Source organism: Oncorhynchus clarkii, chromosome 8 (genome assembly GCF_045791955.1).
Source record: "Oncorhynchus clarkii lewisi isolate Uvic-CL-2024 chromosome 8, UVic_Ocla_1.0, whole genome shotgun sequence".
NCBI classification, from domain to species: Eukaryota; Metazoa; Chordata; class Actinopteri; order Salmoniformes; family Salmonidae; genus Oncorhynchus; species Oncorhynchus clarkii.
The window spans coordinates 24170134-24188765 of NC_092154.1; the positions used below are offsets into that span (position 1 = coordinate 24170134).

General features: G+C 47.7%; 1 protein-coding gene and 1 long non-coding RNA gene across 2 annotated transcripts in view; one reads left to right on the forward strand and one right to left on the reverse strand.

The window, feature by feature from the left end:
• Positions 1-18632, reverse strand: part of LOC139415149 (uncharacterized) — a 67965-nt gene that overhangs the window by 45769 nt on the left and 3564 nt on the right. The window contains exon 2 of the long non-coding RNA XR_011634944.1: positions 15616-15690. This is a non-coding gene — a long non-coding RNA (uncharacterized lncRNA). The remainder of the gene's footprint in view (positions 1-15615; positions 15691-18632) is intronic.
• LOC139415146 (androgen-induced 1 (H. sapiens)) overlaps positions 5690-18632 on the forward strand; it is a 95876-nt gene continuing 82933 nt past the window's right edge. Inside the window, exon 1 of the mRNA XM_071163009.1 lies at positions 5690-5756. Within this exon, the coding sequence (XP_071019110.1) occupies positions 5754-5756 (3 nt within the window). The 5' untranslated portion in view covers positions 5690-5753. The remainder of the gene's footprint in view (positions 5757-18632) is intronic.

Sequence of the window (18632 nt, forward strand, 5' to 3'; positions counted from 1 at the left end):
GTGAGCATGGCGATGCGGTGGGAGTGAAACAAAGACCTGTCAGGAGGGGGGAGAGAGGAGGAGAGGAGACAATGGCACCTCAGTCAGCTCCACACAGTCACAGAGTCCAACAGAGAGCAGCATCCATGAGGTCACACAATTAGTGCCAACTAGAGGTCAACCGATTTTGATTTTTCAACGCCGATACAGATTATTGGAGGAACAAAAAAGCCGATTTTTTAAAAATGTATTTGTAATAATGACACTTATTTTAACATATAATACATCAATAAAATCTATTTAGCCTCAAATAAATAATGAAACATGTTCAATTTGGTTTAAATAATGCAAAAACAAAGTGTTAGAGAAGAAAATAAAAGTGCAATATGTGCAATGTAAGAAAGCTAACGTTTCAGTTCCTTGCTCAGAACATGAGAACATATGAAAGCTGGTGGTTCCTTTTATCATGAGTCTTCAATATTCCCAGGTAAGAAGTTTTAGGTTGTAGTTATTATATGAATTATAGGACTATTTCCCTCTATACCATTTGTGTTTCATTAACCTTTGACTATTGGATGTTCTTATAGGCACTTTAGTATTGCCAGTGTAACAGCATAGCTTCCGCCCCTCTCCTTGCTCCTCCCTGTGCTCGAACCAGGAACACAACAACAACAGCCACCCTCGAAGCAGCGTTACCCATGCAGAGCAAGGGAAACAACCACAGGCTCAGAGCGAGTGACGTTTGAAACGCTATTAGCGCGAGCTAACTAGCCTGCCATTTCACTTCAGTTACACCAGCCTCATCTCGGGAGATGATAAAAGAGCTGCTGGCAAAACGCACTAAAGTGCTGTTTGAATTAATGTTTACGCGCCTGCTTCTGCCTACCACCGCTCAGTCAGATACTTAGATACTTGTATGCTTGTATGCTCAGTCAGATTATACACGCTAGATAATATCTAGTAATATCATCAACCATGTGTAGTTAACTAGTGATTATGATTGATCGTTTTTTATAAGATAAGTTTAATGCCAACTAGCAACTTACCGTGGCTTACTGCATTCATGTAACAGGCAGTCTCCTTGTGGAACGCAATGGTCATTATTGCGTTGGACTAGTTAACTGTAAGGTTAAAATTGGAGCTGACAAGGTGAAAATCTGTTGTTCTGCCCCTGAACGAGGCAGTTAACCCACCGTTCCTAGGCCGTCATTGAAAATAAGAATGTGTTCTTAACTGACTTGCCTAATTAAATAAAGATTAAATAAAGGTGTGTAAAAAAAAAAAAATAATACATTTTAGAAAATCGGTGTCCAAAAATACAGATTTCCGATTGTTATAAAAACTTGAAATCGGCCCTAATTAATCAGCCATTCCGATTAATCGGTCGACCACTTGTACCAACACACTTTCAGCCCTGTGCAGCCCTTCTAATACTTGTCAATTTGCACACATAGTCACACCCCTCTCTTCCTCCCTATCTTGTGTGCCAATAGTGAAAACTGAGAAAAACAGCCTCCCTGGAAGGTTTCTGTCAGCAAGACTGGAGGGAGAGCTAGTAGGTCCCCAGTCCAACAGAACGGGCAGACCCAGGTTTCATCAGCGGAGAGCCCAGATCTGTCCCAGGTCTGTCCTAGCAAAGGAAAGGAAATCAATCTGCCTCCCTGGCCCTCCCTGCCTACTGCTGGGCCTTCCTCAGATCAGCTGTGTGTTTATTGAGATCACTAACATTGTCCTCTGCTAGGAACAAACCACATGGGTAACACCAGCCAGGCAGCCACACTGGTTCCCTCACCTGTATCCTGGAGCGGATCCTTCCTTCCTTCCTCCTCTGCTGGTTAACTGGCGTAACCTAATAAGTTCAACACTAACATAACATCTTCAACTCCAACAGTTAGTCACCTATACAGTAGAGACACATAGTGGTATCAGCCTCATACTCAAGGCTAGTATAGAAGTTAATCACCCCACAAGGCCACCAACACACTCACCATTGTTTTCATTTCCATTGGAGAAATTAAGGAGGTGTCATGTGTGGGAGCATACGGAGAGGGAACATTATTCTGAGATGAACATGGAGCGGTTTGTTTGGAGATAAGAGCAGGCAGAAAGAGCGAGGGGGAGTGTCTAGGGAAAACAGGCATCTGTGAGGAGTACTGAAGAAGGCTGAAGGACACATGCCTCCGGCTAGATCCTGTAGCTCAACAGCAGTGCTACTCTGTGTGAGAGGCTGACCAGAATCTCTCAGACAGGCAGTCCCAGCAAAAATACATGCAAATGTGGCAACCATTTACAGGAATACAGTCTCGATTAGCATCGGAATTAGCTGCTTCAATATTTATACATCCCACAAACTTGCCAGAGCAGCTTTTTGGGTGTCTGCTCGGTATGGAAAAAACACTTCAATTATTGTTTTCCATACAGTGGCACATCAGACTCCTAAGCTATAAAATGAAACTACAGGGACTCCCTTTTAAATGTATACAGTCCTCTAGATGTGACACACTGTAAAACATTGTTTCTTTTCAAACTCTCTCTGCATAATCTTTTCACTGTATTTTTTACTTTGCAATATTTCAAATGGCAATAAAAATAGACCATTATTATTTCAGTAAATAATACATGGGCCTTGTTCATACTGTATAGTACACCAATATACTGTACGCACTTATTTCCCAACTGGAAAGCAGTTAGTACATTCAGTGGGACCGCTCATATGTTCAGTATTACAGCATCTCTCCAGCACTATGCTACCCAGTAGGCATGGATACTCAGGGCTCATTGTGACCTCAATTACTCCAGATTGAGTTGGGTTCCCCACCTCTCTCTGTCTCAACACCAAGTCATTCTCTACAGACACGGGTACTCTAAGGGATGAACTGACTAGTTCCCTTCTATGGAGAGCAGAGGGCTAAACTGAGGATGGAGGAGCACAGCGCAGAGAAATGAAGGGCATTCTTCCTAGCCATGCCATGCACACGAGCCTGGGCACTGTACTGTAAAACATGTTACTCCTCAGTAGTGCACCGCCCATCATTCGGCATTGTGTATGAACTACAGACAGGGCCTTTAGCTTGGCAGGAAGTGTGTAGCATGCCACAGCACGGAAGATACAACTGCAGGCTAGAGCCTTCAGTCAGGCAGAATGCTTAAACTAGATGCTTAAGATTTGAGTATCAACGTCAGCTACTGTGGGTCTGCTAACTGCCAGATGGGATAAGCAAACTGACAGAAATCAGATAAAAGAGAAACTTCCTGCTTAGCTACCGGTGCATACCTGCCTGCCAAGACACAGCCCCTACACAGTCCCTACACGACTAGTAACTACGTACGCTACATTCATTGGAAATCGCAGTCACACAACCTGCTTGCTGTGGCCACGTTGTAGGGTGTGTGTGTGTGTGTGCGTGTTCTCTCACACGGGTGTAGATTGAGTGATTCTGCATTTGCAACACTATGTTTTATTTGACACGTGCTCAGAATGAGTGGTGGTAAAACAAAAAGATTTAGGGAATTCCACAAATATTATCTTTCTTCCCTCCATAGCTGTGGAGAGGAGAGGACAGGAGGGGAGAAGAGAAGACAGGAGGAGATTGGGAGAAGACAGGAGGAGAGAGGAGAAGGGGAGATGAGAAGACAGGAGGGGAGAGGAGAAGACAGGAGGGTGGAAGACAGGAGGGGGGGGTGAAGACAGGAGGGGGAGTGAAGACAGGATAGGAGAGGACAGGAGGGGAGGGGAGAGGAGAAGACAGGAGGGGAGAGGAGAGGACGGGAGGAGAGGGGAGAAGACAGGAGGGAGGAGAAGAATACTGGAGGGGAGAGGAGAGGACAAGAGGGGAGAGGAGAAGACAGGAGGGGGGAAGACAGGAGGGGAGAAGACAGGAGGGGAAAGAAGAAGACAGGAGGGGAGAGGAGAAGACAGGAGGGGAGAGGAGAAGACAGGAGGGGCGAGGAGAGGACGGGAGGAGAGGGGAGAAGACAGGAGGGAGGAGAAGAATACTGGAGGGGAGAGAAGAGGACAAGAGGGGAGAGGAGAAGACAGGAGGGGGGAAGACAGGAGGGGAGAAGACAGGAGGGGAAAGGAGAAGACAGGAGGGGAGAGGAGAAGACAGGAGGGGAGAGGAGAAGACAGGAGAGGCGAGGCGAAGACAGGAGGGTGGAAGACAGGAGGGGAGAGGAGAGGAGAAGACAGGAGGGAGGAGAAGAAGACTGGAGGGGAGAGGACAGGAGGGGAGAGGAGAGGACAGGAGGGGAGAGGAGGAAACAGGAGGGGAGAGGAGGAGACAGGAGGGGAGAGGAGAAGACACGAGGGGAGAGGAGAAGACAGGAGGGGAGAGGAGAAGACAGGAGGGGAGAGGAGAAGACAGGAGGGGAGAGGAGAAGACAGGAGGGGAGAGGAGGAGACAGGAGGGGAGAGGAGAAAACAGGAGGGGAGAGGAGGAGACAGGAGGGGAGAGGAGAAGACGGGAGGGGAGAGGAGGAGACAGGAGGGGAGAGGAGAAGACGGGAGGGGAGAGGAGAAGACAGGAGGGGAGAGGAGGAGACGGGAGGGGAGAGGAGGAGACAGGAGGGGAGAGGAGGAGACAGGAGGGGAGGAGGTGGTGTGTAGAGCAGGGTGCTGGCACTGCCAGGTTGCTAACCATACGCAGCGTGGGCTGCTGGGAGCACTAGAGACCTGACACAGAGCCAGCTCACACTTCCCTTCCTCAGCCCACCTAAATAAGATGTGAGAGTGTGTGTGTTGTGGGGTGTGTGTGCATGCGTCTGCAATGGCAACACCTTCTCTGCTCTGCCCAAAATCACAGTCTGTTTAGAGAGGAGCAGGATGCAGCACCAGCAGCACTGTCGTCACTGGAGGCAGGTGACTAGTTGGGAGGAAGAGATGATTGCCACAACTGTCCCAATTTGTCCCTGACACTATTCAACCTATTTAGATATAGAATAGAAAGGGAATACAAGCTATAACATCTCCATTGAAGTGCAGGTTCAGCCCAGACTAGTTTATAAATACAGTATGAAAAACATAGGCCTCCATGTCTGGGCCTGATAGTATCTGACAGCCAAGATAACATACAGTACATGTCAGAAAACGTGTGGTGACATGCCTGTCTGACTGGTACTCACCAAGAGAGAACAGAGCGCCAATGACTTCAATGCTAAACAAGACTAGACAAATGAAGCACGCTAAAAACACAGACACTGTATACACTGAGAGCTGCCTGGCTTTCATGTTCACGTTCATTTGTAGTTTGTGTTCAAAAAGAGGTTGAATATCAGGCTGATGGTGTTGTCTGGAGCTGTCAGTGAAGTAGTATCTGTGTTCGCAAAGTGTTACTGCCACGTGTAGTACCCTTTGTCAGACTGCGCCGATCGGATTTCAGGTGGCAACAAAACGCCACTATTTTAACTATGTCAAATGAGAACACAGTGAAGAGCATTTAAACAAATACATCACAACGCGCTGTTCGGTGTTTTGTCGCCTCGCCAGTTAAAAGGATCGAGGACACAAAGAAGAGCCTCAGAGCGGAGCTAGACATTCTGACACGTGCGGAGAAAATCAACCATTTTCTTTAAGCTAATATTGTCTTTGGGGTGTCGCTGCGCGCTGACAGGATGAGGAAGAGGATCAATGTTTACAGACAGATTGCTAGGGCTTTGAAGGGGAGGGAGCGAGGAGTATTCATCAAGACCTCTGACACTGCGTTTCACAGCAGACTCGGTGCTGAAGACGTCTGAAGACTGCCAGCCCTGTGATCAAGGGCCCAGCTCTGGGACGGATGGTAACACACACACACACACACACACACACACACACACACACACACACACACACACACACACACACACACACACACACACACACACACACACATATCTTACATATAACTTATCAAAAGCACCCATCGAGAACAACTTTGGGATATCACTAATATAAGCTACAACATTGGCCCCCTTAGTCTATTCTTGTTGTCTGTTTGCTTAAAGTTTGAACATCGAAATTCAGCTAAATAAAAGTAATAAATGGGGGTCGTTACAAATTCATTACGACTTTGGTGATGAAGGGATTTCTCTTTCATACCCTGGCTGCTTGTGATCGGAGCTGGGAGCTGGGAGCTAGCTAGCACTGGCTAATCCTGAGGGCTAATAGAGAAGCCCCTGCCACTCTCATCCCACACGTAAATATGAGCAGCTCCGCTCTGGGCTGAAGAGGGTGCTATATTAGAGCCAGAAAAAGAGGCTGGAGGCTGGGGGAGAGTATGAGAGATCAAGTACACACACAAACACAGACAATTGCACACACAAATGCAAGCACGCACACACAGTAAGAGCAGAGGGATGATTCTCCTGGGTCTGTACACTGGCTAGCTTCTCTGTTAACACTTTATAAGGTTTGACGTTGCCATGTGAGCTAAACCAGGCTCTGAGTTTCAGGATGTTTTAGCTCTCACTGTCTTGGCATGGCTGCTACAGTATTTACGCTCCATTGAGGAAGTTTCCTTTGTCACCTGCTTGGTAAACAGCAGGTGTAGACTAACAGTGAAATGCTTACTTACGGGTCCTTTTCCAACATGCTTAAAGACAGATGTGTTTTTTTTTAAGAAAAAGATGGTTGTGAAGGACTTGTGACTGGGCTGATGTGCCTCACCTCAGACATCAATCTCAGGGTTGTCTTTCAGTGCAGCGATGCCTGGATGGATACAAGGTTGGAAAGATTGTGACAAAATGCCGTGAGGTGAGAGACAGCTCTATCCATCTGAGAACAAGACATTTGATTTCTCGATCTCATAAGACTGAGCCCTGTCCGTCAACTCCTGGTGATGTCATCCAATTCATTACAGTAAGTGTACCATCTTCAGACTCTAGTGTCAACCTGCTTGTTAGCTACCTCACATCTTCCTAGCTATTGACCTCTTTTCGCTGAAAACAAACATCTTGGTCTGTAAGCAGTGCTTCAGGCTGAGTGGCCAACTCTAGCTAATCAAATACTGTGACGCATCCATCGCTCCTGCCTCTGATTGCAGAGTGGATGAGTGTCATCACCGTCGCCCCCTCGTCCCATCATTGGAGTCCATAAAGAGAAGAGATATTGTCTGTCCGGCTTTCACGTCTCTCTCCTCTCTCCCTTCTCTGGTTAATGCAGTGAAAAGCAATCTGAATGGCAGACAGGTCAGATTAGGAGATGGAGGGAGAGGAAGTGACAATATGTCAGAGGGGCTCTATCCATCTCCTCAGCAGGCAGCACCACCCTGTAGGGCTCTCACACACATACAATCATAAACGCGCACACACAGATTCCCAAACGCACAGACAGATTCACATACGCACACAGATTCCCAAACGCACACACAGATTCACATACGCACACAGATTCCCAAACGCACGCACAGATTCACATACGCACACACAGATCCACATACGCACACAGATTCACATACGCACACAGATTCACATGCGCACACACAGATTCACATACTCACACACAGATTCACATACTCACACACAGATTCACATACTCACACACAGATTCACATGCTCACACACAGATTCACAAATGCACATACAGATTCACAAATGCACACACAGATTCACACACTGCACACACAGATTCACACACTGCACACACAGATTCACACACTGCACATGGGTGGCCTGACACACTCCATGTAAAGGACTGAGGGCTCAATCATGTGCTGAGAAGAAAAGGATAACATTCCAGAAGGAAGGAAGGAAGGAAGGAAGGAAGGAAGGAAGGGAGGGAGGGAGGGAGGGAGGGAGGGAGGGAGGGAGGGAGGGGGGGAGGGACGGATGGATGGACAGACAGACAGACAGTGGTGACAATGGGAGCAGCCCAAGAGTATGGCAAACATACCATCATACAAATCTCACTGGGCAGAAAACTGTTTTTTTCTCTCTCATGTCTGAAATTGTTCACTCTCTCAAATCATATACCTCTGTCAGTCACCCACCCGTTCTCTCTCCCCCCACTCCTTCTCTCTTCCCCCCACCCCCCGGGCCCCAGACATCCGTCGGCACGTAGCGAGCAGAACGAGCTATCTAGTGACACTCCTGCCATTTGCTCTTTTGAGAGCGTGGGCGTAGTGAAGGAGCGCTTTAGTCACCGCCTGGCACAGCTGCGGGCTCCGGGGCGACCAACTGGTGCCTCAGCAAGCTCACCACCTGTTCTGCCATGGCAAAGGAGAAGAGAGAGCCTAACCCCCTCCACACTCCCTTGCTTCCTTTTACTCCCTCCCTCCCTTCCAGAGACAACCCGTTTATTACTGGGGCAGCTTCCTCCACCAGCCTGTTTCCACATTCACCCCTCATGGGCTCCCGAGTGGCGCAGTGGTCTAAGACACTGCATCTCAGTGCTAGAGGCGTGACTGCGGTACCTGGTTCGAAACCAGGCGGCATCACATCTGGCTGTGATTGGGAGTCCCATGGGGGGCTGCACAAGTGGCCCAGCGTCATCCGGGTTTGGCCGGGGTAGGCTGTCATTGTAAATAAGAATTTGTTCTTAACTGACTTGCCTGGTTAAATCAAAAATACAAATAAAATGTTTGTCAGGAAGTGCTGCTACAATAAACCTGGACATTGTATCACAGAGCAGTGAAACCACTCTAGTTTCATTCCTATCCTACGGTAAGTCACACATACTATCTGACTGTGCCGTCTTGCTCTTCGGCATGGAGCTCCCTGCAGCCAGGCTATTGGAGGAGGACCAAGAGAGGGAGGTTGGAGCGAGACGGACAGGGGCATCAAGCTCAGGGTTACAGGGAGGAACAGGTGTGAGATGGGGATCCCTTTGTGTCCTCTACATGGCAGGCAGGGGGACATTGAGAAGGGGGCTTATGGTTGGGACTGACTGGGGGAACAAAGACCTGCAGAGTGCCATGCATCATCCCTAACCCTGGCTGGTGTCATGATCCCCTGTGCCAGCCTATTGTAGCTCATCATCCCTCTTTGGCCTAGTCAGTCACACCATGGGATGTACCACCCAGACTGGCTAGGCTGTAGCGGTGGCTTACGGTAGAACTGCAGTGTACTGCACTAATGATGTAGTAACACATACATGTGGAATATAACTTATCAGATTGGTCTTCTGTTTTGATACAGCTATCAACATTATAGCTTGGAGGCTGAGGTGAGCAATGGTATGGGCTTATCAGGGCCCACAGATTACACTCAGGACATACCAGTCCGTAACTAATCAAGACGTCCTTCAGAATGCGTGGGAAGAAAGAGGAGGCAAAGAGGAGGCAGGGGGCTGTGTTCCTGGATGCAATCACTCCAGCCCTAAATATCCCTCCCTCTCTCATCAGGACCGACCCACACCATGGCCAAGACTGCACGCTTCCCGAAACAGAAAGTACGCGTGGCTGCAGAGATGCGAGTTTGTGGGGCTTCATTTGCATGTGCGATGAAGAGGAAGAGGAAATGAAACCGTGCCTCGTTATGTTTTACTGTACTGAGCCGCCGCAGCGCCACACCTTTCCCCAAACGCTGCTTTCCATGTGCTTTGACTACGGACACAAAGTCTGCCCAAGGACTTCTGGGTATTTACAGAAAATGGGAGCAAACAAACTGGTGCTCAGCGATGCTTCAATCCATGCTATTAAAATTGTCTGTCTGTCTGTCTGTCTGTCTGTCTGTCTGTCTGTCTGTCTGTCTGTCTTTCTCTGTCTGTCTGTCTGTCTGTCTGTCTGTCTGTCTGTCTTTCTCTGTCTGTCTGTCTGTCTGTCTGTCTGTCTGTCTGTCTGTCTGTCTGTCTGTCTGTCTTTCTCTGTCTGTCTGTCTGTCTGTCTGTCTGTCTGTCTGTCTTTCTCTGTCTGTCTTTCTCTGTCTGTCTGTCTGTCTTTCTCTGTCTGTCTGTCTGTCTGTCTGTCTGTCTGTCTGTCTGTCTGTCTGTCTGTCTGTCTGTCTGTCTGTCTTTCTCTGTCTGTCTGTCTGTCTGTCTTTCTCTGTCTGTCTGTCTGATCACTGGACACAGAGAGAAGGAAGGACAAAATGAGGGTAACACAATACAACCTAGAGTTATGGGTTTGTGTAACTATTTTGGGTGAAACCAATTGCTTGAAAGCAGAGGTAATGTTCACGTGAGGGCTTGGGAATACATGGGACTTTGAAGTGTTGTGTACACACACAGTCAAATGACCTACATACCTACATGATGTGTGCGTGTGTGTGTGTGTTCCGCTCCGGATCTGACGAGACACCTGCACACACTCTGTAGACTAAAGTAGAGCTATTGTTCTAATTGAGAAAGCCTACACCGATGCAGGCACGGCGTTTTGGCTGGCTTCTACTCTCGTGTACACCAGCGTGAACACGTAAACAACAGCTAGTGCTGTGCTAAAACATATTGACTGACTCACCTATTCCCTGTCTGGGTTTCACCTTCATCAACACAACACAGATAGTCAGCAGCAGCCAGGATCCAGCTACAACCTCCTCACAGTAGCACAGACATCAGTCTGGCCACCACTCCTGACTCCTGGATGCAGCCATATCAATTCAGAAAGTATCCAATCAATAGAGAGGGAGAAGGAGAAAGAGAGAGAGAGGGGGAGACCGACAGATGGAGGGAGAGAGAGAGGGGGAGAGGGAGAGAGAGACCGTCAAAGGGAGGGAGGGAGGGAGGCTGACAGAGGGATGGAGAGAGAGAGAGAGAGAGAGAGAGAGAGAGAGAGAGAGAGAGATATGGAGATAGAGAATCAGCAGGTGACCAATTTCAGACATGAGAGAGAAAAAAAACAGTTTTCTGCCCAGTGAGATTTTTATGATGGTAGGTTTGCCATACTCTTGGGCTGCTGACTAACACCCACCTTCCATTGTCACCACTTCCTGTCTGTCTGTCTGTCTGTCTGTCTGTCTGTCTGTCTGTCTGTCTGTCTGTCTACCATTTTCTTCTCAGCACATGATTGAGCCCTCAGTCCTTCAGGAGAAGGAGGACATGTGTTGCGGTTCTGAGTACCTGCTGCACATGAGAGGCGGTCGCCGTGCAAACACAGGCTAATCACATGTGCCTTTATTCTTACCAGACAAATTTAGATCCCCCCGGGGGAGAGTATTTGGCCACAGCTGTTTCTCAGGCTGAGCTCCCCCCCTCCTCTCCTCCCTCGTTCAGTCCTGTCTATACTGTTACACTCTCAATCTGATTCCTTTAAGGACACAGTGGCGCGAGGAGCGCTGAGGGTTCCCATAGTAACAGAATGTGTGTTTCTACTTTAGGGCTCTGTGTCTATTGTCTACCACGCTGGCAGCTTGAATCAAAGCGAACGGCAGGCTGACCAGCAGTGGTCATTTATTTTCCTCTCCCCCTCAGCTCCTCTGTCCATGACAAGCTTTTGGAATTCCTGCTGTGGTTCATAAAGTGGTCGGCCATTTTCTCTCGCCACTTACGAATATGGCTGTGTGTTTCTCTTGGAGTGGACCCTTTCATTTTGGATGGTTAGGGAGAGAGATGGATTAGCTTTTTGCTAGGCTTGGCTGTCCAGTGGAGGCCAGGGAGGGCCGTGGGGGTCCAGTACTGGATTGCTCTAGTTGTGCCTGGTCACGTCATGGCTGTGGTATTCTGCCTGTTCTCTTCTCCTCATGGCCATACGGTCCGAGGGAACCGTGCAGCTTACCAGCGCATCCACGCCTGGAGTCACACACACACACACACACACACACACACACACACACACACACACACACACACACACACACACACACACACACACACACACACACACACACACACACACACACACACTCCAACTACGCCAGAGGTCTCATGTCTTACCCTATTTGCCTTACCCACATCTACTTAGCTAGACAGTCTACGTGTGTGGATTGTTAAATCCCACCAACCCAACATGATGTACCTAAATGTGTTTGCTTCAGGGAGAGGGGGGGGGGCAGTGTAGCTCCAGATCTCTCTCTGTATGTGACATAGCCCTGCCAGGTGTGTGCCTGAGCCCCAGCACATTGGTCCAATCCTCCCAGGGAGGGAAGAATCCAGCCTCAGCTCTCCCTGGAAGCATTGACCTTTCCCCGACCCGAGCCGAGGCCTGAAGATGGTGGTGCTGACAGAACCCCACCGCTTTCAGAGGGAGCCGAGCTGGCTGGGTCGATGCAGCGTGACACACAGTGACAGCACAGAACTCAAGGGCATCGTGTGACTGGCCAGTGAGCTGAGCCACCTCCACCTCTAAATGTATGCACGGCACTGGAGACAGACAGACATACACAATGTCAAATGTAAATCAGAGAGGCCTTATCTGACCCAGCGGGTGGTAGTCTGACCTTCTGCTACAGTAGCCACTCTCCTATGGTTATTAAACTTCACAGAAGATAGACTCAAGTCTACATACAGGGGGGTTGGGGGGTTTCTTATTGACTACCCAGCAAGCACCAGTGTGAGTCCCATACCCAATCCTCCCTCCCATGAGCCTCCCGGGTGCCTGGCTGGGCCGAGGTGACCTCAGGGCCAGAGTGGCTATGGTTGACTTGTAGGCATGTAGCAGGCAGTTCCACTGAGAACAAGACGCTATGGACGGTAGGATGGATCAGCAAGACACGACTGTCACTAGTTCAACGCAACCACTGTCTGTGAGTCAGTATAACTTAGTGGTTAAGTCTTACTGCTTGGAAAACAAAAAGTCACTGGACAATGGACATAGGCATGGATAATCATTTTGCTTAATAATATGAATGTTACCATGTATCAAGCCACTATTCATAAATGATAACACATTAAGTTCACCTCACTTCTGTGTGAGTCCATTGGTGCTGTGTGGGAGGGAGGAGTTATGGCTCTGCACACCCGCAGGCAAGACTGTATAAATCATACTTCCCTGTCGGTCTGTCTACACTGAAGACCCATGGAAACTATTTTCCATTGGACAGAACATGACCTAAATACAGAGCTTCCATAACCTGTTCCCCACTGATGTCCTCTCTCCCAAAACCCCATGCATCCCACTCAACCAACAGCTTCAGTTGCACCCCCAATATTCGCCATATTGAACTTTGACGCCCATGTCTAACCTCTCCTGGCTTCTGACAGCTACTGCTGCTCAGCTGACTCGCTGGCAGCCATTTTGGATCTCACCATTTTCAAGGGGATTGTATGAGTCTCCAATTATCAGATAAAACAACAACCGGAGGGCTCTACTACAGTACCCTCCTGTCATGATAGATACGTGGAGCTCAGCAGCACATACACTCTGCATCATGACCGATCCCAAGTCAGAGAGGGATTACAAATGACTTTTAACCTCCTGGAATGTGTGTAAACAGTAACCAAACCAGATGTTACTATACACTACACTACAGAGCAAAACAAAACCACCAGCCCTCAAAAATAAAACGAATAAACTGTCAAATTGTATTGCAATATAGTAGTTGATAAGTTCTCAATAAAAATAGTCATTTCAAGAAGTGGAAAGCTCTCCTTTTCAAAAAGAGAAAGAGGCAAGAAATATCTTCCTTTTGTTGTTAAGCAGCTTGCCACACAACGCTGTGCAATTAGTGACAATCATCCCCGTCTGTGCACCCATTACCCACCTACTCTGGCATCGCCCGGCTTGTCACCCCGGTTCACAGCCACTGACGCACCCCATACACTCTCACTCCCACTTCCTGTGTGTGACGAGATGCTGACATTCACACACTAACGCTGACGGCAGTGTGGGGGGCACACACACACACACACACACACACACACACACAAACACACACACACACACACACACACACACACACACGCTCTCATCAGGTTGTGAAAGTTATTTAGTGTTTTACATGTTTATTTGTGTCTGCAGCCACACCACAAGCCGCTATCAGACAAAGAGCTGAAGAGCAGGCGGAACACACACCACCTGCACAACAACACAACTAGGTACAAAGGGCAACGAGAGAGAGAGAGACAGAGAGAGAGAGAGAGAGACAGGGAGAGAGAGAGACAGAGAGAGAGAGAGAGACAGGGAGAGAGAGAGACAGAGAGAGAGAGAGAGAGAGAGAGAGAGAGAGAGAGAGAGAGAGAGAGAGAGAGAGAGAGAGAGAGAGAGAGAGAGAGATAGAGAGAGAGAGAGAGAGAGAGAGAGAGAGAGAGGGGGGGGGGGTGAGGTGTCAGAAGAAGATACATAGTTAGAGTTCTCCTTCACAGAGCCAGTCTGCCACACAGGATATGACACGGGTGACTCTAGTGACAGAAGGCTCTTTAACCCTTTAAAGGCGACATTGCTGCACGTCGTCAACAGCGCACATCATCTGACACAAGCTGTTTCTTTTATCAAGCCCATCGCATGGAAAGAACTGAATCTGAATTATTCTAGCGGCAGGAACATCAGGGATAACAGGGAAAAAAGCACACACAAAAAAAACATTGAACATTTTGGATATTATACCCTTGGCAAAAGATTATAACTGAGTCATTTGGTTAGCATGGTATTCAGCGCCGACATTGAGAATAATTCTACAAAATGACTACATTACGCCTCATTCAACCCTATCTATCAGACACAGACAAAAGAACTTACATTTTAGCCCCTAATGATGGGTATTATGCAAAAAAAAATGGCTTCAATGGTTGTGTTAATAATCTCTCTTTAGACAGAAATTCACACGTTAGCTAGGTGCCTGTTCCGGCTCTCCAAGCAGAAGTGCTCCTATGATGTAGCTACAGTACTGTGTAAAGAATGAGAGAGAGAAATGGCTGAACAGAGCAGTTCTGTATAGAGGAAACACAGTACAGTCAAACAGTACAGCAGAGATACAGCAGAGATACAGCAGAGATACAGTAGAGATACAGTAGAGTAGAGTACAGTATAGATACAGTAGAGTACAGTACAGTATAGATACAGTAGAGTAGAGTACAGTCAAATAGTAGAGTATAGTATAGATACAGTAGAGTAGAGTATAAATACAGTAGAGTACATTAGAGTAAAGTACAGTATAGTAAATTAGAGTAAAGTAGAGTACAGTATAGACAAAGTAGATTAGAGTACAGAATAAATACAGCAGAGTACAGTAGAGAACAGTATAGATACAGTAGAGTACAGTACAGATGCAGTAGAGTGCAGTAGAGTAGAGTAGAGTATAGATACTGTAGAGTACAGAAGAGTAGAGTACAGTATATATACAGTAAAGTACAGTATAGATACAGTAGAGTACAGGTAGAATACAGTATATATACAGTAGAGTACAGTATAGATACAGTAGAGTACAGTATAGATACAGTAGAGTACAGTATATATAAGTAGAGTACAGTAGAGTACAGAATAGATACAGTAGAGTACAGAATAGATACAGTAGAGTACAGGTAGAGTACAGTATATATACAGTAGAGTACAGTATAGATACAGTAGAGTACAGTATAGATACAGTAGAGTACAGTATAGATACAGTAGAGTACAGTATAGATACAGTAGAGTACAGTAGAGTACAGAATAGATACAGTAGAGTACAGTATCGATACAGTAGAGTACAGTATAGATACAGTAGAGTACAGTATATATAAGTAGAGTACAGTAGAGTACAGAATAGATACAGTAGAGTACAGTAAAGATACAGCAGAGTACAGTATAGATACAGTAGAGTACAGATACAGTAGAGTACAGTAGAGATACAGTAGATTACAGTACGGGAACGTACCTCTGGGATTTGACAGGCGACTTCTGCCTGGCAGTCCTGGCAAGCCTATCCAGGCACACACCCTCTTCACACGCCCTGTGACCGGGAGAGAGGGATACGAAGCTATCAGGAATATACAGACTAGTGGCTAAACGTGCATGACCATGCACAAAGACAACACATAGACAAACACTGTGAAAGTGTTAAATAAAATGACAACTAAAAGGTATTGGTAGTCATGTATATTCTGCCCAAAGTGAACAGTGGACTTGCTCTCCACATTGTTCCTCTGTGTATCTGTGCCTGTCAGTCTGCCACGCTCCTCTTCATCCTTTGGGTGGCGTGGTGGAGCCTCAACCACCATGCGTGAGAGACCCTCTCTGTCCTCTGATGTCACCTCACCCCCCTACACTGATGAGGCAGGTGACAAGAGCAGCACCGAGACACTCTGACAAGAGCTCTCTCTCTCTCTGTATCGCCCACTCCCTATATCTCTCTTTAACTCGCTCCCTTCATCTCTATGTCTCTCCCGACATTATTCAGTGGTATTCAATTGCCAAGCCCCCCAGCAGCCCACCTGACACGGTGTCCTCTGCATCCCTCCAGCGCTGGGGAGCCTCGGGGGAGAGGGGTGGGGGGGTACAAATCACAGCCGCACCGAACCCGAGTCTCACAAGCCTCTACGAGCGCCACTCAAACGGCTCTAAGAGGAGCTTATTCCCTTCTACTGTCTGCAGCCCTCCCTCTTTCTCTAGCCCGCCTGCGCGCTCGCTCGCTCTCTCTCTCTCTTGCTCTGCTTCTAGCGCTGCTCGCTGCTCAGAGGCTGGAGCAAAGAACGATCACATTTCTTCAGCATAAACAGCTGTGGTCTGATTGGCTGGATGGGAGCGGAGGAGGCATCAATGGAGCCAGCAACACTCCAGCAGTGGCTGCTGGCAGAGTGCGGACATAAAAGTAGGTCTCAGCTGGTTCTACCACTACAGAAAGCCATATGTGATGGGATGTATAGGCATTATAGACATTATGGACAGTACGTGGATAGAATATTTAGTATATCTGTAGAATACATAGGATAGAATAGTAAATATACAGCAATAGTTGAATAGGATGGAATTGCCTAGAATACAGAATATACATATGAAATGAGTAAAACAATATGTAAACATTATTAAAGTGACCAGTGATTCCATGTCTATGTACATACGGCAGCAGCCTCTAAGGTGCATGGTAGAGTAACCAGGTGGTAGCCGGCTAGTGACAGTGATTACCTTTCAGGCCAGGGTACTGGGCGGAGGCCGGCTAGTGACAGTGATTACATTTCAGGCCAGGGTACTGGGCGGAGGCCGGCAAGTGACAGTGATTACATTTCAGGCCAGGGTACTGGGCGGAGGCCGGCTAGTGACAGTGATTACATTTCAGGCCAGGGTACTGGGTGGAGGCCGGCTAGTGACAGTGATTACATTTCAGGCCAGGGTACTGGGCGGAGGCCGGCTAGTGACAGTGATTACATTTCAGGCCAGGGTACTGGGCGGAGGCCGGCTAGTGACAGTGATTACATTTCAGGCCAGGGTACTGGGAGGAGGCCGGCTAGTGACAGTGATTACATTTCAGGCCAGGGTACTGGGCGGAGGCCGGCTAGTGACAGTGATTACATTTCAGGCCAGGGTACTGGGTGGAGGCCGGCTAGTGACAGTGATTACATTTCAGGCCAGGGTACTGCGCGGAGGCCGGCTAGTGACAGTGATTACATTTCAGGCCAGGGTACTGCGCGGAGGCCGGCTAGTGACAGTGATTACATTTCAGGCCAGGGTACTGCGTGGAGGCCGGCTAGTGGTGACTATTTAACAGTCTGATGGCCTTGAGATAGAAGCTGTTTTTCAGTCCCTTTGTACCTGCTTTGATGCACCTGTACTACTGACCTCGTCTTCTGATGTGCCTCCTCTGCTGGCCCTCAGTGCCCATGTCCTACTCCACTGACAGGGGTTCACATTTAGACACATAGCCCTGTGTGTGGGTGAATGTGCTATGTGTCACAGTGATCTATGATGTGGGTGAGTGTCATTACTCAGCTGTGAATATTCCCATCCAGCCACTCTACCCCTGTCTGCACTGACACCCAGCTAGGGGCCAATTACACTGTGAACCATTAGTGAAGGGGGGGGATCGGCACCGTTGCATATCGGGATAATATTTTTGACGATATATAGTATCGTTATGACAATATCACAATATACATTTTTTGCGCTAGTTGGCTGTACCTGCACCAAAACGACAGTGTTTTCCCTTCATAGCCTGTTCTCCATCTTCTTTTTAAATAGGGAGCCCATTTGTTTTCAGCACTTTTATTTCCATGACTGATCAACACTTGTTTTCTCATGGGCTCTCTCTTGTCCCTCTGCAGCAATGTGTTTGGAACATTGAATCTCAATAAAAATCACAGCATCGAATCGCAACACATATCGTATCGGCACTGAAGTATCGTGATAATATTGTATCGTGAAGTCCCTGGCAATTCCCAGCCCTAGAAATCACCACTGTAATCAAAGAAAACACTGTTGTTTAAAGAAAGCAAATACGACAAGAATCTACAATTAGATGTGTGCAGGGTTTTCCTTTCTTCGTTTAAGGAACGTTTGTCACAAGGCACAAGTGGAAGAATAAAACTAGTCGCCATATTTTTTCTCTCTCTTTTAAAGGGTCTTCTCGCTTTCATTAGCCTTGAACAGCTTGCTATCACTTCACAGTTGGCTACAGTCACAGAGCACATTTGCAGCTGTTATAATGCCATCTGACGCTCATTTTCTCCAGATGCCCGGCCGCCCCTAGGCAAACATGGGCCATAACACTAGAGGAAGGCAACAGAAGTCACATTCTGTTAGCCCAGCAGAGCTAGCTCAACAGAGCTAGCTCAACAGAGCTAGCTCAACAGAGCTAGCTCAACAGAGCTAGCGCTGGGCTAACAGAGTGTCAGAGTCGCCTTGGTTACCAGTGTTGTTTCCTCCTCCTTCCACTGCTGCTCCAGGGGAGGTGTAGTCAGC